At 43.9% G+C, this 24,690-nt stretch overlaps 1 protein-coding gene across 15 annotated transcripts in view; it reads left to right on the forward strand.

Moving 5' to 3' along the window:
- The window catches only part of LOC123508978 (protein trachealess-like), a 586,870-nt gene that overhangs the window by 474,352 nt on the left and 87,828 nt on the right, over positions 1-24,690 (forward strand). For 2 of the 15 annotated variants that reach the window (XM_045263071.1, XM_045263077.1), the window contains exon 1: positions 10,165-11,920. The exons of 12 other annotated variants lie outside the window; for them this stretch is intronic. In XM_045263071.1, the coding sequence (XP_045119006.1) occupies positions 11,718-11,920 (203 nt within the window). In that variant the 5' untranslated portion in view covers positions 10,165-11,717. Of the gene's footprint in view, positions 1-10,164; positions 11,921-24,690 lie in introns of those variants that run through there. One more of the 15 variants, XM_045263074.1, reaches the window with a different exon arrangement.

Consider the following 24,690-nt stretch of genomic DNA (forward strand, 5'->3'; position numbering starts at 1 on the left):
AGGAATGCTGGTAGTAGCTGCAGGAAGTGATGTGGGTGGTGGTAATGGTGATGTTCGGAGTTGGCTTTCCTGGAGGTGGTAACTGGCTGGACGAGACCGATGGTGTCAGCAAGGTCGTGCGTCATTTGTTTAAGACGAGGCTATGGGGTGGCGGGGTTCACCATAGCAGATATAAAGAGAATAAGGGTGAGGGTGGTGGTGCTGGCGAGTTTGGTGTTCACTGTGGTGCTTGTGATGCTGCTGGGTCAACATACTAAGCATCATAAAATAGATAGGCGAAGAGATACAGATGGATTGTTGGTTAGTAGGTAGATTGATATTGGGTAGATAGGTACTAGGAAGGTAGGTAGGTTGATGGAGAGAGAGAGAGATAGTCAGCTAGGGAAGTAGGTAGGTAGGTCAGTGTACAGATAGCCATATAGATGAGAGAGAGAGAGAGAGAGAGAGAGAGAGAGAGAGAGAGAGAGAGAGAGAGAGAGAGAGAGAGCTAAAATTAGTAACACTAAACAAAAAGGAAAAACGTGTCTGGAGATAATTCTGCTTGTCTCCACACACACACACACACACACACACACACACACACACACACACACACACACACACACACACACACACACACACACACACACACACACACACACACACACACACACACACACACACACACACACACACACACACACAAACACAGTGAATAATCATACATCAGGGAGTCTTGAGGCTACACACTCCTGGACGCCTCGTATAATTGATAGATGCAACGAATAACATAGAGAGAGATACTTGGATGATCCTCGTGTGTGTGTGTGTGTGTGTGTGTGTGTGTCCAGTCGTGCAAATCATGGTGTATAATTCCTGTACCATGCAGCCAAGTAATCCATTATTATATCTTATTCTTTTCTTCTTTTTTGAGTCACTGCTTCGTTTTTTTGCATCTGTCTGTTGGCCTTCAGTTAGCCCCACTGCCTCACCTGGACAGCAGCATTCGAACCCGGTTAACCTCTCCCAGCATTCTGCCGCCGTTGACAAATACTTAGCTTTAAAAAAAAATTAAACATTACATATATTTTATGAAAACCTGTGCTGTAATGGATTCCTTGATAATGATTGCCTTTATAACGATGTCAATTTGCACCAGCATTAGACCCAAAACGATTATACACAGGGAGGTTATTACGTATTAAATCATTTGAGAACCGTATGTAAATTAGCCCTTATTAAGACACCACCTCAAAAAAAAATGTCAAGAAATTCATGTTAGAGAAATAAATTACACTGAAAAATGTGTACCAAAAATGAATACATGTAATTATAACTTAAGAGACAGTAATGGTTCGCAGGTGATAGTCGGGCAGGTAATGGCCGTGAGTGTATAGGAGATATGGAGGCCAGGTGAGCCAAAAAGATGACCTCATTTGTGATTCAGGCGACGTCCCGTGCATCCTCAATAAGCCCCGCGCTCATGACGAAGCTTCCCATTGACAGAGGACACCCACACCACCTCAGAACTAATGGTTGTGTCAGGCGGGGGAGGGTGGCTTGCCTTCTGATCTCCCTTCCCTTCGCTCTCCTCCTCATTTTCTTCTTCCTCTTCTTCTCTCCAAAGAGTAACCTACTACCCCTTTCTCCCTCTGCCCTACATCCTCGGCCTATTCTTCTCTTCCTTTCTCCCTACTTTCTTGTCCCTTTATTTGGATCACTTCCTTCTTTTTACTCCCATTTTGTTTATCTCTATCCTTTCTTCATATTCTGTACGTGGGCATGGGGTCTTTCATGTTGCTTCTGTGTGTGTGGATACCAGTGGGCGTGAATGTGGATGCGTATGTTGTATCAGTTATCGACACAATATTCTTTTTACTGTAACTGCTCTTTTCACCTTTTAGTTCCTACTCTGTCTCACTTTTCTTCTTTCTCATGTCCTGTTCATTTCCCCAGTCTGTCAGCACCAGCTAACCTTTTCCTCCATCAAGGCATGTCACCTGACCTCACGTACCGCCACACTCACGCACCCTCACGCAACCACGTACCACGTACCAACAACACACATCGCTGCCTCACGTACTTAGCTAAACCGAGAGGCGTCGCCCACACACCCTCACGTCCCACTCCCTTGCGTGCATCGCCGGTCCTGCTAAGTGGAGGCGTTACGAATGCTCAGTGCTCAATTAAGAGTGTCACTACTTATGGTTGACTGAGAGGTTCCCTGCCGTGCTAGGTTGCCGCTGCCTCTGATCACATCCTGCTCTCCCAGATTACGATTTACATGACGCGCTTCAGTCGCCGACATGATTAACAACACGATGCGGAGCGGAACTGTGTCGCTCTCTGCTGATGAATAAAATAGACAGGACGCGGTTCACGGCTGGCAGACGTGATATATTAATGAGCGTGACGTGTGGCGTTCATGCTTGTCGACGTGACGTGGCGTTAAAACAAACTCTGGCGGGGTAATGGAGAGACGTGACCAGGGAGGAGGTTATTAATTATGACAGGAAATTAAGTGTTCTTGGGTTCTCTTGCCACACTAAGTTTGTTCATCTTCATGTCGCCCAAGGTGTTTTGTAGTGTGTGTGTGTGTGTGTGTGTGTGTGTGTGTGTGTGTGTGTGTGTGTGTGTGTGTGTGTGTGTGTAATTCACCTCGGTCGCCTGCTGATTACCCAGCTAGTCTTCCCCATTACGGAGCGAGCTCAGAGCTCATAGACCGATCTTCGAGTAGGACTGAGACCACAACACACACCGGGAAAGCGAGGCCACAACTCATCAAGTTACATCCCGTACCTATTTATTGCTAGGTGAACAGGGGCTACACATTAAGAGGCTTGCCCATTTGCCTCGCCGCTTACCGGGACTCGAACCCGGCCCTCTCGATTGTGAGTCGAGCGTGCTAACCACTACACTACGCGGTGTGTGTGTGTGTGTGTGTGTGTGTGTGTGTGTGTGTGTAATTTAGGGGTTTGGTTATGGCCTTGAACACATGGTGTGACTTCTTAGCTTCAGTCATGCGGTGTGACAATGATCATGAAGTCACGGTGACCTTCCCTCGTCAAAGTACTTAGACCAAGTCGTTAAGGTGTAGTTAATGCTGCCAAGTGTAGGGTGTTACGGTTAGGTTACATTTTTCTTTTTAAGCTCGCCTTTCACTCTCCTCTCCTTAGGACCAGATCTTATTCAGGATGTGACATGTATCTCCCATCACTCATAACCCGTAATTACCATCACAGCCAGGTAAATTCTACCACTCACATTACCCACAATCCTAAATGCTCCCTCCACATATCACACTCATCACCCAAACCATCCAGCCATCACATACACCACAGTGATGAAAGCCCATTAGAAGCTGTTAGACTAAGCACCAATTGAACATCATAACTCCTACATCAAGAATTCCATTTCATGTTCTCGCTAGCTGATGAGTGAGAAGTTATTAATCTTTAAAATTGCTGCAGGGTCAGGCAAGATAAATGTCAGTACAAGAGAAATTTGTGTTCACTGTCCAGAAGGAAGATATATTAAGTGAAGGAAAGACTGCCATTGGGAGTCATAAATGTTGTTTAACCGTTTGGATGGTAACAATACTTCGTTTCAATTATTTGAGGTGATTTTACTCTTTTGATCATGATTTTACGTAGCCCATATAAAACTGCCGGAGGAGATTTGTCGACTGATCAAAGCTTGACTAAGAGAAAGGTTGTTTTAGGGAATCCTAAGCAAGCATTTTTGCCTACAAATTACCTATTAATTTTATTTGAGTCACAGCAAGTTACTTTCCTTAAGATTTTTCACCAACACTGAAAAAAAGTAAAAACTCAGTCACTCTTCATTTACCTGTTTTTTCTACGTATCAGTTTCATTTCATATTCCTTCATTTCCTTATTTATCGATTCTTCCTTGTCTTTATCCCTGCCCGTATTCTCCTCCTTCTCTCCTCCTCCTCCTCCTCCTCCTCCTCCTCCTCCTCCTATTTTCTTTCCCCTCCCTCCCGGCGCTCCTTCGTCCCACTCACGTACAGCGGCAGAGGGAAATTCATATTAGTTTCTCTGTGAAATATTTCATTCCGCCCGAGTCCCGCACGAAATATGGAAGGAGGAAACATTGTCGGAATACTGATGCTGCGGAGGAGGCAGAGGAGGAGAGTAAGAGGCGGAGGAGGAGAAGAAGGAGAAGGAGAAGGAGAAGGAGGAGGAGGAAGAGGAGGAAGAAGAAGAAGAGGAGGAGGTGGAGGAGAAGGAGAAGAAGGAGGAGGAGGAGGAGGAGGAGGAGGAGGAGGAGGAGGAGAAATAAGATAGGAACAATAGAGAAAAGGAGAGAAGATAAAAGAAAACATATAAAGGAAGAAGAAATAAAAAGGGAAAGAAGATGAAAAAGGAAGAGATGGAAAGTAACAGTGTGTGAAAAAATAAGAAAAAAGGAAAAATGGAATAGAATAATGTACATGTTGAATTCAGATGAAGGGAAAAGTTTATGCGATAAATGATGCAAAACGGTAAATCATGTGTAAGAAACTGCTGTATAATGTGAAAAACGTCAATATGATAGAGAAAACAAACCATGCAAAGGAATGAATATATGAAAAAGAAAGAAGTAAGAGGAAATATTTCGTAAAAGGAATTTAGAGATAACGATAGATTTTAATGATTTTCGGTTTCGTGATGAAAAAAAGAGAAAACGAAGACACATACATACAAACACACACATACAACCCCGCCCCCACCTCACACACACGAGTTATCAAATGAAACATCAACACTTAGTCGTTCTCTCTCTCTCTCTCTCTCTCTCTCTCTCTCTCTCTCTCTCTCTCTCTCTCTCTCTCTCTCTCTCTCTCTCTCACTCCCTTAAACAAAAAAAAAATCACTAATCCTTGCCTGGCGTGAGCGGAGTGCGAGGTCAACTTGGTCAGCCGTGCAGGGCGACCTAGCTTGACCCCACGTGGTCTTGTGGTGGTCACGCCCCTCACGTACACACTCCGGAACACGTCAGCGGGAGGAAGGAGGATGGGAGGTAGCGAGGGAGCAAGGGAGAGGACGTGTGGCCTAGAGTACAAAGTCAGGAGAGGAGCGTTCATTGATGCAAGTGAGGAAGAGGAGGAGGAGGGGGAGGAGCACTAGGTAATACAAAGGAAGGACAAACTCTAGCAAATTGTTGGCTCTTATAAAATCGATGAATCAAACTGATCTTTATAAGAATTAGAAAAAATGGAATAAAATGGAAATGGAGGAGAAAGAGGAGTATAAAGTAACACAGCTATAACTGCAGCTACAGCTACATCTGCTTTGTCGGCTCTTGTAAGACTGATGATTAAACCGATCTTGAGGAAAATTGAAAGACCAATAAAAGGATGAATAAAGGAAGAAAATGCACAAAGTAACACAAAGGAAGTACAAATAACATCTGATTTCTTGACTCGTACAAGACTGTGATTAACTAAACTAATCTTGGGAAACATGGTAGGTAATAAAAAAGAAAGAAAGAGGAGGAGGAGGAAGAGAGTCAGGATGTGTTTATGGATGAAGGGTAAAAAGGAAGGGGGAGGAAGACAGAGAGGAATATCTAATCTGTAGTAAGAGGAAATACATATCAGAGATGAAGGCTAAACACTCACTCGTAAAACATAACATACAGTGAGTGGTGGTTAGTACCTGTAGTGTTGTCACGTGGCTGTGATCTGCCTTCAAAACACACCATCCTGCACTGCTTAACCTTACACAACCACCCTGAACCTGACAGATCGAGAAAGGAATAGACTCAGTAGCCCTGTTGGGGCCGAGTCAACAGGGAACTTTATACGTCCATGTAGGCAGGTATGTTTTGTTAGATTCTGCTATATTTAGATTTACTGGACTGGAATAGACTCAATAACCTTGTTGGCGCCTTAAACTTTACATTTTCCATAAACAATGCTACATTTATTTATTACTAAAGCTTTCTTTCCGTGTTTATGGCCACATGTTCTTAAAGTTGTCAGAGAAAAATCTAGATACTCATTTTAATCAAGGCTATAAGTGTCAATAGGGAGCTTTAAAGACTATTATGTAAATTCATATTCACTCTACATACATTGTCATATTAAGATTTACTGTGGCTCTGCATCTTCCCTTATATTATTATGTTCTCGAGATTGACAGAGGAAAAAGGTCCAGATTTTCTTTCCACCCAAATCCTAGATGAATTGATATAGGTAGGCATGTTTTACACAGTCATTTAGATCCACTGATGATACCTGCAGCTTCCCGTATGTCCTCAGTTATCGAGACGGTCAGGGAAAAGAGTCCAGATTCTGACCTTAACCAAAAGTATCTAAGTATCCAAATCTTATCTCATATCTCTTCCACCTGTCCTTGCACACCTCGAGGCACCAGTGGACCGTGATTATTTGTGCTCATAGTGGCGCATTTTCCTTTCAGTACCAGTACAAGAGTGGCTTTACAGGTCTTGTTTACTCGGATCACTTACTTGACGCAGCTTGTGTTTCCTGCAGCCAGTTAAAGGGAAGATATTCAAGGCGTGGGGATGAGGAGGAAAGAGCGTCCAGTAAAGTGTCCTCTAATGGTGTTTTATGCCCCTCAGGAGTGCCCGTTTCAAAAATTTTTCCCGGTAGCTTCTCGTAAAGGTGCACCAAGACGTTCAGTTTCCATAAAATGACATGCTTTATTAATCCGGTACTGTATCTTTATCCATCTCTCTCCTTGATTTCATTGTTCTTTTCCTTTTTTTCTTTGATGTATAGTATGAGTATTTAACATATATGATATTATCTCTCTCTCTCTCTCTCTCTCTCTCTCTCTCTCTCTCTCTCTCTCTCTCTCTCTCTCTCTCTCTCTCTCTCTCTCTCTCTCTCTCTCTCTCTCTCTGCGGCTAAAATCGTAGTCTTGTCAGGATGTCACGGGGACCAAGTATTTAAGAACAGAGAACTAGACCCTCTCGAGCTTAGTGGAGAGAAACACAGCCACCACACTCGCCTTTTTTTGTCCCCTGGCCTTGGTGACGGGCAGCAGGCCGGAGGGTAAAGGAGAGGGAACGAAAGACACAGTAGGGAGAGAAAAGGGGAAAAAAGGCTAATGAAGTCGTTGAAATGGAGCAACGAATGTAGAAATGCATGGTAACTGGGATAACGAATAAAGATGTGATGGAAAATTGATTAAATGAACGTGCGTAGGTAGAAAAGGAAGGAAGAGAGGAAGTGAATGGTAATAAAAAGAAAGATGAGAACTGAGTAAAAAATAGGGTTCGAGAGAAAGAGAGAGAGAGAGAGAGAGAGAGAGAGAGAGAGAGAGAGAGAGAGAGAGAGAAAGGCATAAACGGACATGGGATAAAGGGAAAGGTGGCGGTGTCTGGGGGAAGGAAGGGGAGAGGGTAGGAGTAGAAGTAGCAGGGTAGGGGGAAGAGGAGGATGGAGAGAGGAGGGAAAAGGCGGTCACGTCCCGACTAGAGGACGTGACGTTATCAATGGGAAGGTTCTGTGTTGATCTTTCCGACTCTTGCCCCAAAATTGAGCCAAATGTTGAGGAAGGGAAAAGAGGAAGGGAAGGGAAGGGAATAAGGGAGGGAAGGTTTCCGTATTACTCATCTTCATTACCTTCACTTCTCCATCTGTCTCCTTCTCTTCCTCCTCCTCCCCCTCCTCTTCTCCCCAGTTTGCTGTTTTCTTCAATCATGATTGTTTGTGGCAGAGAGAGAGAGGGAAGAGGGCACTGGCTTTGTTATGATGGACTGTAGTTGATGAAGGAGGAGGACGAGGAGGAAGAGGAGGAAAAGATCTTAATTATACGGAGAGAAAAAAGAGGGTTCAAATAAGAATGTATTGTCACTTGTGTTTTCTATAAACACACACACACACACACACACACACACACACACACACACACACACACACACACACACACACACACACACACACACACACACACACACACACACACACAGCTATAGCTATATATAGTTCATAAATTCCCGTGAAAAAGCTCACATGGTATAAATAAAAAAAAAAAGAGGATTTAAACTGATAGGATATGTCTGGTGTATCACAATGTATCACAATCACACTGCGTAGTGTAGTGGTTAGCACGCTCAGCTCACAACCGAGAAGGTCTGGGTTCGAGTCCCGGTAAGCGGCTAGGCAAATAGGCAAGCCTCTTAATGTGTAGCCCCTGTTCACCTAGCAGGTTGTGGCCTCGCTTTGCCGGTGTGTGGAGTGTGTGTTGTGGTCTCAGTCGTACCCGAAGATCGATCTGTGAGTTCTGAGTTCGCTCCGTAATGGAGAGGGATGGCTGGGTGACCAGCAGACGACCGAGGTGAATTACACACACACACACACACACACACACACACACACACACACACACACACACACACACACACACACACACACACAGTCAAAGTGAAGGCTATGTTCAGCACTTATAAGCAATACGGTTTTCCTCAGTGGTCTGCTAGAGCGGGAGTCATTAAAGTTTGATAATGAAGAAATTAATGGACTATAAGAAGGTTAATGGCAAAGAACTTTAGAATTTTTCCTTGTCCTCTGGGAATCACTGAGCAAAAGTAAGTTTTATAGTATGATTAAATTTAGGAAAGAAACCAAGGTCATTTGGACAATTTAGTGCTTTATCTGAACTCTCTTACGTCTATTCCTTCCAGTTATTGCATAAGTAAAGATACACCTAGTAGTTATGCAAAATCCTGACGCTAATAACTCTCAACCAACCAAGTACTACAACCAAATCCACTGAGAACTTGTTTCTCAAAACATGAGTCATCTTGACATAAACTTTCCATTAGTATTACAGACTAGTTGTTCAGTGAAAATATTTACATGGTGCTGAAAAAAATAAACGAGTTTTTTTTGTTCAGGGAGACAGTTTTAGTGATGGTTAGGGGACGGGGGAGTGAGACAGAAACTTACCCAACGAAGCACGTGATTGGCTGCCGGTGTGCGATGAACATCCGTTGATTGGACGAGACGACAAGTTTCGAAGTTGTTGATTGGTCTAGAAAAAGATATAAATACGTAGCTCTCGTCGCCCTCTTATTGGTGTGAACTCTCAGGTATATGTTTTTTTTTTTTTCCTACATTCTTATTCAAACCCGGTTTCTGTCTTTTTTTACACCATGGCGTGCGTCAGATGTGAGGGCGTGGCAGGTGCAAAGGGCAGAGGGTTAGCAATTTATTGGTGAGAACCAAATGTAACATATTTGTTGTTAATTCTCAACCACCGCGAATGCGTAACGTGTTTCCTGAGGTCGTGCCGCAAGGACGCTCTACTGCAGGAGAAGGACCTGCTGTGGGGAGACGCCGTGGGTGACAGAGAGAAAGGTTCAGGGTTAGGCAGGATGCCGCTTTCCAGGTGGCAGTGTGGCTTCCGCTTTACCTCCACTCTAAACAGGGACTACTGTGTTGTTCATAATCTTCTATGTTCTCAATATTGTACTCCCTGTACTAGTGTGTGTGTGTGTGTGTGTGTGTGTGTGTGTGTGTGTGTGTGTGTGTGTGTGTGTGTGTGTGTGTGTGTGCATAAGGATGTTCTCCGTGCCGTGCAAGTTTTTAAAGAGAAGAGAATAATGCAGCGAGAAAGGCCGATGTGAGAAGATTGAGTTTTCTGGTCTGGTAGTTGGCAGTACAGTAGCAGCAGCAGAAGAAGAACCAACCTCTCCCCAATGTGAAGATCGAGCCCCAGAAGGCATTACAGTAAGCAAGTGAACATCTCACTGCCTTCCCACCAGTGGTTAAATCCTGTAAAAGCGTGTGAGGCAACAATTAGAATGGGTGGCGGCGGTGCGCGGCGATGTGGTGGCCGTCGGCGCCCCTGGCTCCGCCCCCTGGCCAAGCTCCTCCCCCTCTTCCTCTCTCTCCTCTTCCTGGGCTCTACTCTCTTTCCCTCCTGACCCCCTCCCTGCCGCCTAGTGAGGTGGAGGCTTTTCCTGTTAACACTGAGGATCAGAAGTTTAAGGAACCCTGCCGCCGGTAAAACCAACTCACCTCGAGACTCGTAGAGAGAGAGGCCCAGGGCTACAGGCTCCCACTGACTTTGTTGTGAGTCGCGGCGGTGGGGGCGACGCCCCTCCCCCTGTGTAGCTGAGTGTGTTGTGTGGCTGGTAGGAGCCCCGCCCCGATCTGCCCCGCCCCCCGCACCTCCCCCCGCCCTTCGCCGCCCTGCCCCTCGCTCATCCTCACTTATTTGCCAGTCGTGTCACGGGGCGCTTCGCTCACCGTCCAGCCTCCATGTCTCTGAGCCGCCCCGCTTGTTAGCAGTCCGGTGCGGCGCTTCAGACGCCCACTCCGCCGCCCACCGCTGCGTCCCGTCTTGGCGGCTCCGCCCCTGTGCCACGAGGAGCCGCGCACTGCTTGTCAGTCCTCACACGGCACTCAACACACGTGACACTCGCCCGCCCACAGGTCACGTCCCACACCCGCCTGGAATACTGGCGGCGACACCCTGTGACAGTGACGAGCATCACGCACGCCGGCCACGCGCCCACCACGTCCGCCACGCACGGCACCTGACCGGGCACGCCCACCAACTGCTCCGTGCCCAACACGTGCTGTCAGGACACACTTGGTCACGCTCAGTCTGGTGCTGACCGTGGTGAACTGAGGCAACCTTGTAACCGTGGCCTTGCCTCCCCCCAGTGAGTGTAGACGCCTTGTGATCCTCACAGTGACCGGTGTCGTGTTCTCTCCGCCCGCCTTGCAGTGTTTTTCCTGCGTCTGTGACCCTTCGAGTATCCACTTGTGATCCCAGATCTAAGTGACAGTATCAGGGTGACCCCGTCGCCATTTCATCAAGACACAGTGCTGTATTTTCATATTATACTCAACTGGCTTGCGTTCCATCGTTCTACAGGAGTTCAAAGCCCCTGAAAAGGCCTATTCTGAAGTGGTCCCGTCCTGATCGCCATTCAGCAGCGCTGGCATCGTCACTGATGGAGGGTGGAACCTACGCCCACCCGCCGGGCGTCACACAAGCAGCGCGACCATAAACATATTGCACCCCAGAAACACTGAGACAAGTCTGAGGAAATGATCCTGTCATAAAAGTGATTCGAGTCATTTATTTACTTTTGCACTCCCTCTGCGCTCACCTGCCGCCTGCCCGTGCTGCTTCCTGAAGGCCTGACAGGTGTGCGTGTGAGTGCGTATGTATGTGAGTGCGTGTGTTTTGGTGCGTGTGTGTGTGTGTGTGTGTGTGCATGTGCGTGTGTGTGTGTGTATGTGTGTGTGAGTGCGTCTGTATATGAGTTCGTGAGTACGGAGTCACACCGTCGCGCTCTGCCTTGTCCCATTTTAGTAAATCAAAGTAATCTGGAGCATTGCCTTTGAGGATTCCCAGCCACCACATTCACCGGAAGAAGATTACTCGCTCTAGTGATTAACCTGAAAGCCGACACTGAAGCGTCCACTGCGGCAGAGACTTATCCACTTCACCTCATCCCTCTGTGTATCTTCCTCCTGCTTCTCTGCGTGGCTCTTCCCAGGCCGAGCTGTGCCACAGTAGCTTCGTGAGTCGGCCCGGTATCCTAAGGCAGTGTCCCAAGCGGAATCTGTGACTCGGAGCCCGCCACCGCACCACGCCGAGCAGCAGGCGGCGGGTCGAGGCCGCCAGGGAGTGTGAGAGTAGCATTCACTAAAGAGCCAGTAGGAAATAGTTAATCCCTGCCGAAGTTCAAGTGGCGATCGCTGGTCAGAAAATCACGCCAACCTTAGTCTTTGGGTCAAGATGGCCGACTGGTACGGCTCGCGGGAGCAGTTGATGTCGCTGCACGGACTAGACACCGCCATGTTGGGGTACGGCATGAGCGCCGCAGCCTTCCCGCCCATCCAGCCCGACGCCTATTCGCACGCCCACGCTCACGCCGCCGCCGCAGCAGCCTACAACTTCCAGAGGCAGCCTTCAGTCACGTCAGGCTTTCCTCACTCATGGTAGGTACAAAGAGAGAGAGAGAGAGAGAGAGAGAGAGAGAGAGAGAGAGAGAGAGAGAGAGAGAGAGAGAGAGAGAGAGAGAGAGAGAGAGAGAGAGAGACCGGTATGTTATTAAAATGTATTTTCATGTCAACAACTACCAGTTAAGTAGAAACAAAAGATCATGGAATACAAAGAAAGAAAAATAAACTAATCTATTACGTTTTGAAATCCTTATGAACAAAAAAAAATGTGAATAAAGAAAAAAAATCAAGAAAAAAAAGAAGCACAAAGTGGTGAAGGTTGTACCCGCACACCACTCCGGGCTCGGCACAACACTAAATCAGGATGCGAGTGAGACTTACTCGAAGGAAGTGATAAACACGAAGACGAGGCGGTGAGTGATGGTGAGCCACTCAGGCGCCGATAAACTTCAAGACAATCGGCCAACCCGACGGCCCGTCACGCGATTTGGAGTGTAAGCGATTTGTAATTATCGCTCCCGCCGGTGATTAGTTTCACTGCGAACAGTGACCACCACCAGCAGGGCTTGGCCAAATACAGGCAGGTAGCAGGTGCTAAGTGGACAGCGATGACAGGGGAAGGGGCGGCTACTAACTAAATCAGATCTGAGGAGGTAAACAGTGCTACAGGAACAGATACAGATTGTCTTAAAAGAAAGGAGGAAGTCGGTAGTTGATGGTGACGAAGGAGCGGCAATGGATCACAGCCGAAGCCTCACTACCGGTGGCGGGTCTTGAGTGACGCTGGGGCAGGAAGCAGCGCCGGGAACAAGTTGCTACGACGCGTACTATCATTTGCTTTTATATTCAATAACTAAAATGGTGCGATAAGCGGACGGTTCTTGAGCATCTTCCGAGTGGCTACAAAGAAACCCGCAAGGTGTTATCATACACTTCACCGTATTTTGCGAGGATTGAAAGTTAGTTAACAGTCCTCAGTTAACACTTCTCTGAATCATTATAAAGCAGCCTAGACTTCTGAATTAGCCGAGGAATTGCTCTTCCCCAATTATGTGCTCAAGTGAAGAACCTCTCATATTATCATTACACTTTTTTTCTCCTCTCATCAACATTCATTCGAGTCGCTTGTTTTGATCGAAAGCGAGCATGCCAGCCGCCGCCTACACAACACTTGCTGGCCGCAGCAGTATTTCAACGATATGAATAATAGTGATTAATAAAAGGCGAGTGTGTCGGGTTCACCGCCGGAGTGTCCCTGACGTACTCTTCTTCCTGAGGATCTTCCTGGCGCTGGGGAATGCGTGAGACAAACCTAGAGGGAGTAGTAAAAAGCGGTAGGAAATGGCTTCATGTGGAGGTATAATTGACACAGATACTAATTATCCCGGTACCAAAACAAGCCATTCACGAGGTTGATTATGTTGCGTAGACGAAGATCCGTAACATGAAAGAAAAATCCAAAAATAGATTTAATTACAGGACAAGCCGCCGCGCACGTCAGGAGGCAATTGGTGTAAAGTTTCCACACCAAACGTAAGAGTTCCTGATAAGAGATACTCCCTACTTTAGTAGCGAGCAATAAGGGGCATTATCAACACTACAATTAACTAAAAACACACCTTGCAAGTGGCAGCTAAACTTGATTATTAGTTTGCTGGTGATGGAAGGAGAGCGCGAGAATGCTCAGGAATCATACGAGCTAGAGTTTAGTGAACGGAGCGCCTTTTGTGTGCATGACTCGAGGGTGTTGGGAAAGGAAGACCGAAGAGAAGAAAGACAATTCGTAAAAGGGGAAAATAAAAATAGGGAAAACTCATCCCTTCCAGCACACGTCAAGGGAAGGAAGTTGAGTGACTAAGACTGACGTGTAAACTTACCTGCATGTGAAACACACACACACACACACACACACACACACACACACACACACACACACACACACACACACACACACACACACACACACACACACACACACAATGAACCACATCCGACCACCTCCCATCCTCACTCGTCAAAACACTATCCCTGTTCTCACCACACCTCGTGAGTGTTGCTTCCTCTGCACCTTAGAATCTCACCGCACCCTCACACGCTCCATCACCTCCCCTCCTTCTATATCCATCAATAAATTACCACCTTCAGTAATAGGTATAAGCATGTAATAGAAATAATAGCTTGATAACCTACCAGCGTAATAGAGGAAGGCCATGGAGCAGTAAATAGGAGTTTGTGATGATTAACAGAAGTAATACAATACTGAATCGTGAGTATTGGAGGTTTGGGAGCGAAGAAACATGGTTTTGAGTGAGCTTCTGCGAGTATGTGGGAGATATTTCTCTGCTTTCTGTGATTACAGTAAATGATAGTGTCTGAAAATATTGGTAATGGTCATGCAGTGTTCGATGGTTCGATGTTACATATGAGGAGTCTTGATTTGCTTCTTTTCTTTGCTTGCCTGCGGGAGTAAGTGCTTAGTTTTCTTTTTGTTCGTCTTGTAATATTTGCAAGAATATGGTGTCTAAAATAATGGTAATGGTCAGTTTCCGATGTTACATGTGCGGAATTTTGACTTGCTTCCTGCTTCTCCGTGTGTGTGTGTGTGTGTGTGTGTGTGTGTGTGTGTGTGTGTGGTTTTCCTCCTCACTAGCTTACTGGTCGGTAATTTTGGTTTCTTTTCTTGTGTTTTACGGAGACAATTTCACAGGACAAAGAACAGTGATTTAGGGGTTTTTTGGGCATAGTGTCTTTAAGATATTTTCAAGCTTTAAATGAATTAAATTTTGAGATTACTTGAACGTTGAATCTCCAGCGATTAATTTGAGTACCTTGATGGCCTTTTTTTTTTTTTTCTTCTTTTTTATTTGATGAGTGTATGAGGGAAAGAAGGAGAAATAGTTACATGTATTCTAAGTTTATTAACATTGTCTTGAACATAACAGCAACTAATTTGATTATCCTCGGAATCTGTCGGAATCTGTTTTTATAAATAGGTGTGTGTGTGTGTGTGTGTGTGTGTGTGTGTGTGTGTGTGTGTGTGTGTTAGAGAGGAACAAATATTTGCAGGTAGTCTAAGTATATAAACACTGTCTTAAACGTAACCACAAATGTATATCCCCGTCAGACCCCGCAGCGAATCAACCTGATATTTTGCGCCTTAATAAATATGATAATGATACGTAAAAGAATTTCATAGTTTTATTTACCAGCCATGAGCATCACTGCATGTTTACGAAGCTTCTCGCAACATTATTATTTTTATCAGTAATATTCAAATAGATAACATGCACTGATATGATAATTTCACTGTTCCATTGCACTGATTATCAAATATATCTGGACTATAATTACAGGAAAACAAATGACCAATGGTGGAAGTGTTGAAAGAAATGTCAGGAACAATTTTTTTTTGGAATATTCAATCATAAATATAAATTGAAATCGTACAAAAATATGCACATATATGTTTAGATTAATCTTTTATTTATGGTTCCTGTTTCTTGAGCGACGTGTGAGTAGGAAGTGCTATATCTATGAATGTTCATTAAAATGTTCTTTGTGCTTAACGTGTGAAGGACTTTCTGAGGTCTGGTTTTCAGTTACTAGCATCACAAAGATAAAGATTTACAGACTCACCGCTAAAAAAAAAAAAAAAAAACGCCATTATTCGCAGAGCCTGTAGGAAACATTTGGTTGTAATAAGAGACTGAGGAGAGTTTGTATTTGTTGTTCCAGCTGTATGAAATCTGATAAAAAACATCAATATTCACACTCTTTGTAGATAGATAATTGTAATTGAAGAAGGATGAAGAGTAACAGTATATGTTGTTCAATTTTATCACCTCAAAATCTAACCTAACCTTACCAAGTATAAAAATTATAGTTGTAGTAGGAGAAGGATGAGTGGCAGTATTTGTTTTTTTAGTTGTATCACATATGAGAACCTATCATAACTTAACCATGACATCTACAAAAAAAAATTAATAAATAAAATAAAGTTATAGTAGAAGGGTGAGCAGTGGTAGCATTTACTGTTGTTCGCAGGTACTGGTGCTGGTGTCACTGCGTGGAAACCCATGATAGGGGATGGGGGGACAGGAGGGGCAGGAGATGCAGTGGGTAATGTTAAATGGGCGCACGTACCCATGTTGTGGTGCTGCTCCTTTGATTTTGTTTTGTAAATAATGTGTTGTGGAGGCACTCTTGTTTATGTTTGTCTGACAGTGGCTCTGGGCACACACACACACACACACACACACACACACACACACACACACACACACACACACACACACACACACACACACACACACACACACACACACACACACACACACACACATTCATCAGGGGAAATCATGCTCATCACCTACTCACCCATGTCCTGCGGCCCCCAGAGAAGGATGAAGAAAAATGAGTTACTACCGTTTGAGTCGCTGGAACCCTCAGGAGGAAAAATATCGCTTAAATAACGGTAATAACTTATGTACATTGGACTCAAACTCTCCTCCATCCTTAGTCTCCCCACACCCCGTCCATCTGGCTAATGGGGGAAGCGGGTGACGCCAGTTTGAAGCAAGTGATGTGAGAGTGACTTGGTTACTTCATTGAAAACCATATAAGGTACATATTTCTTGGGAATAAGTACCTTATTTGGAGTATAGATTAACTTATTCCAGCCTTGACTGATGACGAGATGGGCTAAGCTGGGTTGGACTGGAGTAGACTGGGGTTGACTGGACTCTCTCTCTCTCTCTCTCTCTCTCTCTCTCTCTCTCTCTCTGGGTAATTAAAGGGGATTACTTCTTGTTTTTTGCTCGGCTTCTCAAAGCGCCGCTTTCAGTCATTCAAGCGTGTCTCCTTCTGCCCGTCACTGGCAGGAAATGGAGGAAAAGAAGTGGGTAAGGGGACGAAAAAAATAATGTACATAGCAATAAAACAAAGGGATGGACGGTGAAGAATGAATGATAAAGGATAGTAAAGAGATGGTAGAAAGAGAGTGTGGCTCAAGATATCATACAAGATTATATGTGAAAAGAAAACGAACAGAGTACTGAAAGTAATGGCGGAGGAGAAAGAAATTGTACAAAAGAATAAGAAGAGAATAAATATGAAGGAAGAGTTTACTGGCCGCTGTTATTTAGACAACATATTTGTGGTAAGGTTGAATAAACTTTGAGTTAATTCACCAAGTATAAGAAGCGTAGAAAAATAATTGTGGCTGCCAACTACCATTATGAAGCATCTTATTCAGATTGTAAATAATAATAATAATAATAATAATAATAATAATAATAATAAGATAAATGCAGAGAGAGAGAGAGAGAGAGTGTGTGTGTGTGTGTGTGTGTGTGTGTGTGTGTGTGTGTGTGTCTGTTTGTGTGCGTGCATGCGTGTTCGCTGCTCAAGACCATTACGTGGCAACAGGGTCAAATTAAGCTGCAGGAACACTGTTTAGCCGCAAGTTGTGCAGCTGTCCATTGGGCATTGCCTTTGTTGTTGATTCCACCTGTTCATTAGTGATGTAAGCTTAGGCTGGGAAAGGCTAACTCGAATTTCTTGTCATTAGAATCCACCAAGCCTCACCTAGTTATATATCATTAAATCAATCCGCTTGGAGACGTTCAATATATGGCGTTTAATCTCCCGCGACGCCAAGCCACGAGCGGTTCAATAATGTCCCGCCTTACAATTCGTCGCTTATCGTCTTTGTTCGTATTACTGTCCTTGTTTTTTATTTATTTATTTGTGTGTGTGTGTGTGTGTGTGTGTGTGTGTGTGTGTGTGTGTGTGTGTGTGTGTGTGTGTGTGTGTGTGTGTGGAGAGGTGGGGCGGGGTCCTATCACATAGGAAGTTTTAGTTAGGCGGGATCTTTACACATAGGAAGTTTTAGTTAGGTTGGTCTGGGTTAAATTGAATGTGTAGTGTTCGGAAGAGTCGCTGTGTGTGTGTGTGTGTGTGTGTGTGTGTGTGTGTGTGTGTGTGTGTGTGTGTGTGTGTGTGCGCTCTCTAATATCAATATTATTTTCATAGTGGTAAGTTTTGGCATAATAGGTTAAGTTAGACTGGTTAGTGTTTAGAAGAGTGTCCATGTTTGGGTGTGGAGGGGATGTGAATTTCTGTTTTAAGGATTTTATTTTCTAATTAATGACATGAAAGTCCGTTTTTTTATGGCAATCCATGATTTTTTTGCTGTCTTTTTTTTTCTTACTGTCTTATTTAGTAGACCTTGAATCCTTCCGGTCCCCTTTTGTCTTTTTTTTCCCTTCATGTTTATCCTTTTTTTTTTTTTTTCATTTTTGTCTCTGCATTCCTGTTAGGTTGAGATGGATGGGTTGTTCGTTTGCTAGATACAATTTTGTATTCAAGTTCCACCTTATTTTTTTATTTTATTTTATTTATTTATTTTTTTTTTTTTGTGTGTGTGTGTTTTCTACATATGAAATTTTCCAGTCATTTTATGGAATCTTCATTTATTTTATTTTCCTTAATCTCTCTCTCTCTCTCTCTCTCTCTCTCTCTCTCTCTCTCTCTCTCTCTCTCTCTCTCTCTCTCTCTCTCTCTCTCTCTCTCTCTCTCTCTCTCTCTCTCTCTCTCTCTCTGTCCTTAACATTCTCAGGTGTCGACGATAATTTCCTCTTATCCTCAACTATCATCATCAGGTAAAGTGCTACTCCCGGTAATTACAGGTGTATTCAGGTACCATGGACAGCTCTCGCTAGTATTAATGTTGTTGTCGCAAATTTTACCTCATGTAATTTTCATGCCCGGCTTTTGCCATCCATCACATCCTCCACCTCCCTCCATCCTCTGTTCCCTCTCCCTGTCCCCGAGCCTTGCTTCCTTCTTTCCCTTCAACCTTTGCTCCGTCTTTCTTAGGGTCTAATTAGATATGTCCTCTCTCGTTGCAGAAGTTGCTCATTCATTTCTATTTTAATTTTGTTTTTCCAGCGGCGCTTCAGCATAATTTGTCTTCCCCTCGCTGTACACGTTCTTCTTCATATTACTAATGTTTTTTTTGTTTTTTTTTCCACTCGTTCTCTTTCATTTACTGCTCTCTCAGTGCTGTATTATCGTAAATTTATCAGACCTCACCTTCAGCTACCTCCTTTGTAATCCTCCCTCTCCTCCCTCTCTCACACCCTCCTTCACCTGTCCTTTGCTTTTTTATAACTAATTGCCTTTGCAGGTGAATTACAGAGGGAGTCTGGATCGGTGTGTAATTTTCACTTGTTTTACTGGACTTTGGTTGGCCGGCTTATTTTTGAGATTGCCGATATTAAATATGTATTAAGACTTTATAAACTGCGCATATCTCGCTCAGGTTCCCGCAGCGCCTTGTTGAGTCGTCATGCTTACGTTGTTTTGTCCTGCCCAGCCAAGTGAATTAAACACTCGAACCTCACGTCCGTTTGTTTCCATCGACGGATTGGTCTTCGTCAACTGGCACCACTAAAATGAACGAATAACTGAGACTTTTTGTGCGCTGTTTTCTCCTCCTCCTCCTCCTCCTCCTCCTCCTCCTCCTCCTCCTCCTCCTCATCCTCATCTTCCTCCTCTTTCTCCGTTTAGCTTTTTTTCGCGTATCTTCGATTTTCACGCATTACTCTTCGTTAATTACTCTAAATACGCAAAACGCACAAACTTCCTAAATATCACAAGAAAAATCAGTCAAATTACAACTACCGTCTCGTTTTTTTCCTCTTGCGTAGACACTAATTATCTCTGCGTCGTTACTCCGGGTTTATTAATGCTTGGGCTTTTGGCGGGTGTATGTGCGAAGATATAAAGATGCGGGTCCCAAGGCGGCCGCGCGACAGGTGTCACTCTTCCAAGGTCGCGGCGGAGGGATGGCCAGGTAGCGGCGAGCGGGTAACATAGAGGTGGTGGTGATTGATCAGAGGATGATGATAATGAATGGTAAAAATGTGGTGTGGTGATGGAAGGGTTGCATGGGTGGTGAACGGCTAGCTCGATGGAGGCAGAAAGTTGATAAGTAGGTGCATGGTGGTGATGTGGACGTGAAGCGGTCGGTGGCATAGAAGTGAAGTGAAGCACGGCGGTATTAATGTGTAATAGCGTGCCTTGTTTCGCGTCATTGTGGAGCATTACTGATCCAACAAGTATGATTGCAATTTAAGGCTCAATTATGGCTGCTTGCTTCACCTTAAGATTGCTTCTAGTTCTCACACTCGCTGCTTGATGTAAACACTCCCGCTGAGGCGTCACGGCTAAGAGGGAGACCATAACCCTCGATGACCGGCGCGGGTGTATATGCTTCAAAGTTTCCGCCAGTTGAAGATTCATTTTATTCTCGGTTCGGAGTCGTAATGACAGGTTTGCGGAAATTGTCCGCGTTCCTTACTCACTCGCGTCGGAAGTTGGTTCCTTCAGTTGTAGGATTGAAAGGTGCGTAAAATTGGGCGCTTTGTACAGATTTGTGTGTGAAGAAGAGATGGACGAGGCCGCTGGTCGAAGCGTGCTCCGCCTCGTCCACGGAAATAAAGACAAAATGTCCTTATTATTCAACTAGTGTCCGAAGTAAGTGAGCTAGTCGCGGCGCAGTGAGGAACCCATGGAGACTAACACGGCGGTCACGTAATGGGAAGTTCATAACCGTAGTCTTTGTAGCAACAACAGGATTTTGTGTTCCACGTATAGAACCATATTATCTTTTATTTACATTTCATCTAACTTGCTACTGCCTCAAGAACACCAAGTGCTTGGTGTGGTCGCCCTCCTTTTGAGAGCGGCGAGCGGCGCGGGTGGAGTCTGCAGCTTTACGCGAGCGACAGTGTCGAAAATATACCGAGCAATGGGCAGCGGTGTGCCGTCTCTCCTACTCCATTTTCCTTACATATTGATATGGTAAATTATGAAACCTCCAACCACTTTGACCTAGTGCATGAAACCAACGTTTGCACTAAGTTTGAAAGTCTCTCGAAGCACTTCTTAAAATTCTGCTCTCCTTTTCACCTTAGTATACTCGCTTCATGGCAAGCTTATGAATATTGAGCTGCGTGTGTTGGAGAGGCGGCGGCTCCCTTGTACCCTATCCACGATCACTCATAAAAGACCCAAGCTACGCCATCCGGGACACGTGACCAGCAACTCTTCAAGAAGACTGAATATCAGACCCAAAAAGCAGCAGGGAAGACCCAACCATTGCTTACATCACGCTCCGCCGCTTCGCCATTGCGCCCCTCACTCCGTCAATGCTCTTCATGCGGCATAATTAGCAGGTAACAAGCTCATCTCGTCGGAAACCAGAAGAAACACTCCAGCGTCAACATTACGGAGTGCCATAACAAAGCTTTACTCCCCGCGCTGAAACCTCCACAGGCTGGGAGAGGGAGTGGCGGTGTTGCAATGGTGCCACATGCAGGGGTAAGAGAGAGAGAGAGAGAGAGTAAGAGGGGAGCCACTAGGGTGCCACGTACACGATACTCCTCATTCCTCACGCCACCATTAGTATGTCCCTCGCTCTTCCCTCCATCTTACTACTACCAGACTCTTGTAGGACACACGCACGCACGCACAGACACACCGACATGGATAGACACATAACATTCATACATACATCCGTAATAATCCGAAACCGCAATCCTGCATCTTGCCAAACTAAGCTGAGCAACCATTATCGAGGGAGCGGAGGTGATGCACATTGCTGGCGTCAAGCTGCAGCGCCTTGCCTCTGTAATGGTGGTGATGGTGGCGGTGGTGATGGCGGGAAGGGTTGCGCTGGTGGTGGTGGTGGTGGTGGTGGTGGTGTTGGTGTTGGTGGTGGTATCTATAATTGATTTAGTGGCACCCTTCTCTCCTCCCTCCCCTGTCTCTCCTCCTGTTCCTATGAACAGGAGGAGGAGGAGGAGGAGGGAAGTGCACTCACCCACCTCACGTCCGCCATTTTGTCTGTCCAGTGCCGCGCAAAGGAGTGGCAAGGATCACTGGCACCCTTGGCACTCTTATTTTTACTCTCTCTCTCTCTCTCTCTCTCTCTCTCTCTCTCTCTCTCTCTCTCTCTCTCTCTCTCTCTCTCTCTCTCTCTCTCTCTCTCTCTCTCTCTCTCTCTCTCTCTCTCTCTCTCTCTGGGATGCAAAGGTGCGAGTCCTATCGTGTCTTATCATTATCCTCTGTTTTCCATCAATTACTGGATATCTGCTCTTCATCTTCTTCTTTTATCTCTTTTTCCTGTCTTCTTCTATCTTCACTTATCACAGACACCTTTATTTCTACTTCTTTTCCTCTCTTAACTTATGCCTAACACACCTTTACCTGCCACACTTCCCCCCCTCATTAGCCGTTTACCTTCTCCCTTGATCCATCTTAACCCCTTTCCATCACCCATCACTCCTTTCCTCTCCCTTCCCACCCAACCATCCAGCAGAAGCGTGTAATAACGAAACTAATTCATGAAAAGGTCTACCATAACACGCTGAGATATTTGTTTCCGGACGCGCCCTAAGTGTTACCTAATGAAAGGGTGCTCGCAGCCGCTGCCTGTCATTTCCACGCCGCTGGTGAGGATGAATGTGTCAGCAGAGTAAACACCGACATATCCCAGCCAGTGTTGTGTATCTGTGGGTGTGTTGATTGTCCCTGCGTCGTCAGTTGGTGTGTGGAAGCTTTCAGTCTATGTATTATATACGTTTAGTTGTCACGAAGAGTACGAGAGAAGGAGGGTAGGATGGACTAATCAGTTAGGAATACAGTTTATTTTAGGTTTGAGTTTGTTAAAGGAATACTGACTGACTGACAAACTGGTTGACTCATGAGTATACGGTTTCCTCAGTAAAGTCTTACTTATTTTCATACGAAATGCATGTATGTTTAAATGTGAGTAATAAAAGAAGCATTACCTGAAGAAAAGGAAAAACAGTAATTTTTAAGAACACTGACCAACTGACTCACTGACTCCAGATCAGATTAAGGCTGTGTGGGTGGGATCTTACTTGACTTAGATGGAAATTAATGATAAATGAGAGCATGTTTAAAAACAAAGGCATTAGATGAAAAGACAATAATCCAGGAAATGTGAATGAAATAAAAGAGAAGTAAAGTAGCTATTAAGAAGAAATAATAGAAAATAAGAAGGAAAGAAAGATAAAAAGATTAAATAGAAACAAACGTAAACTAAGAAGTATTACGTGAATAAAAAGACCATAATTCACGAAGAGAAATAAAATTGAAAGGATAACTACAGCAATTATTAAGAAGAGATAATAAAAATTAACAAGGGAGGAAAGATAAATGTCAAGTGAAAACAAGCGTGAAAAAAGAGGCATTAAGTGAACAAAAAAAGGCAATAATCTACGAAGGAGAAGTAAAAAGACGGCAATTCCTGAGAGAGGCAGTAAAAATTAACAAGTTCCGGCCATTTCAGACCTTAATTCCTCCTCAACTTTGGCCTTGTAGACTCGTTCACGCATCCTTTATGGGTTCACTCCCCCTTATCATTCTCTACAATAAACTACAAACAAAATAGCAGGTTCGACTCTCGTTCTCTCGGCTACGAATGACACCATTTACTCGAGAAACACTAATGATTTTACTGAACAGGAGTGTAACGACTGGCACTTAATTCTTTGACTGCTGTGAATGAATGGAGACGAATGGAAATGTTGTGATGTAAGTTTAGAAAATAATTTAAAAGTAGTTAATGGGTATAAATAAAAGCAAAACGTTGAATAATGGAGTTGTAAGGTTTGTACTTGAAAGAATGTTACCCAAAAAAAAAAGAATCTGTGTTCAGTGTCAAAAAGGAAAAAATTCGAATATGATCAAAATTCTCACGCCGATTAATGAAGGAAGCACTGAAATATCAAATGTAATTGATGAAATAACAGAAACTCGAGCACGAAGTCTATGAATATGAGAGCAAAGTAAATAGTGTTTAGCAGAATAAAGTAAACATAAAGAAAACAAATGAAGGAAACAAACAAATAAGAAGCGAAAACAAGAAAGAAAACATAGAAATAGCAAATGAATATAAGGAAAAAGATACAGAAAATTAAGAAGGAAAATAACATGCAATTAAGACGCAAATGTAAGAAAAATATAAAGAATAGAATAAATGGGAAGCATTACACAGATAACATGAAAAATGTGAGGAAAAACGTAAAGAGGGTAGGAAGAAGGAAGAGAAAATATATCCTTTTACAACACAAAAGGAGATATGTAGAGGAAAACAAGGAAATTAGAACGTGCAATTTTGCTTGATATTAACAACTCTGTAGTGAAGAAAAATTGCACTGTTTTCTTCCAAGCTTTTTGTGTGTGTGTGTGTGTGTGTGTGTGTGTGAGTGTGATTTAATATTTCAACAGGAATGATTTTAAGAATTTTTTTTTCTTGAAGCATTTTACAATTTCTTTATTATTATTATGATCATTGGCTTGATTGTTATTTTTTTCGTATTTTTCTTTATTCATTATTGTCTTCTTATGTTTCCAGTTTTGTTTTATATTTCAATTATTCTGCTTGTTTTTTTTTTATTATTTTGTGTGTTTTCTCTTGTTCGTTCTTTGTTTTATTCATATTTGTTGTTGAAAAAAGAATTATGTATTTTTTGTTAGTATTAGATTTCATTCCTGATCCTTCAGTGTTTCTTTGTATTATTTTATTGCAAGTCGATTACACTTCTTGTTGGCATTCCTTTTCGGTTTTCATTTTTCACCCACACCTCACTCTTATTAGTATTCACTTTTAATGTTTTCATCTTTTTTTCATTCCCATTAACTGTTTTCACATTTTTATTGATAATTTTCTATTTCTTCCGTAAATTTTTGTCTTCGTCTTATTGCTATCT

The sequence above is a fragment of the Portunus trituberculatus genome, chromosome 25, assembly GCF_017591435.1.
Source record: "Portunus trituberculatus isolate SZX2019 chromosome 25, ASM1759143v1, whole genome shotgun sequence".
NCBI classification, from domain to species: domain Eukaryota; kingdom Metazoa; phylum Arthropoda; class Malacostraca; order Decapoda; family Portunidae; genus Portunus; species Portunus trituberculatus.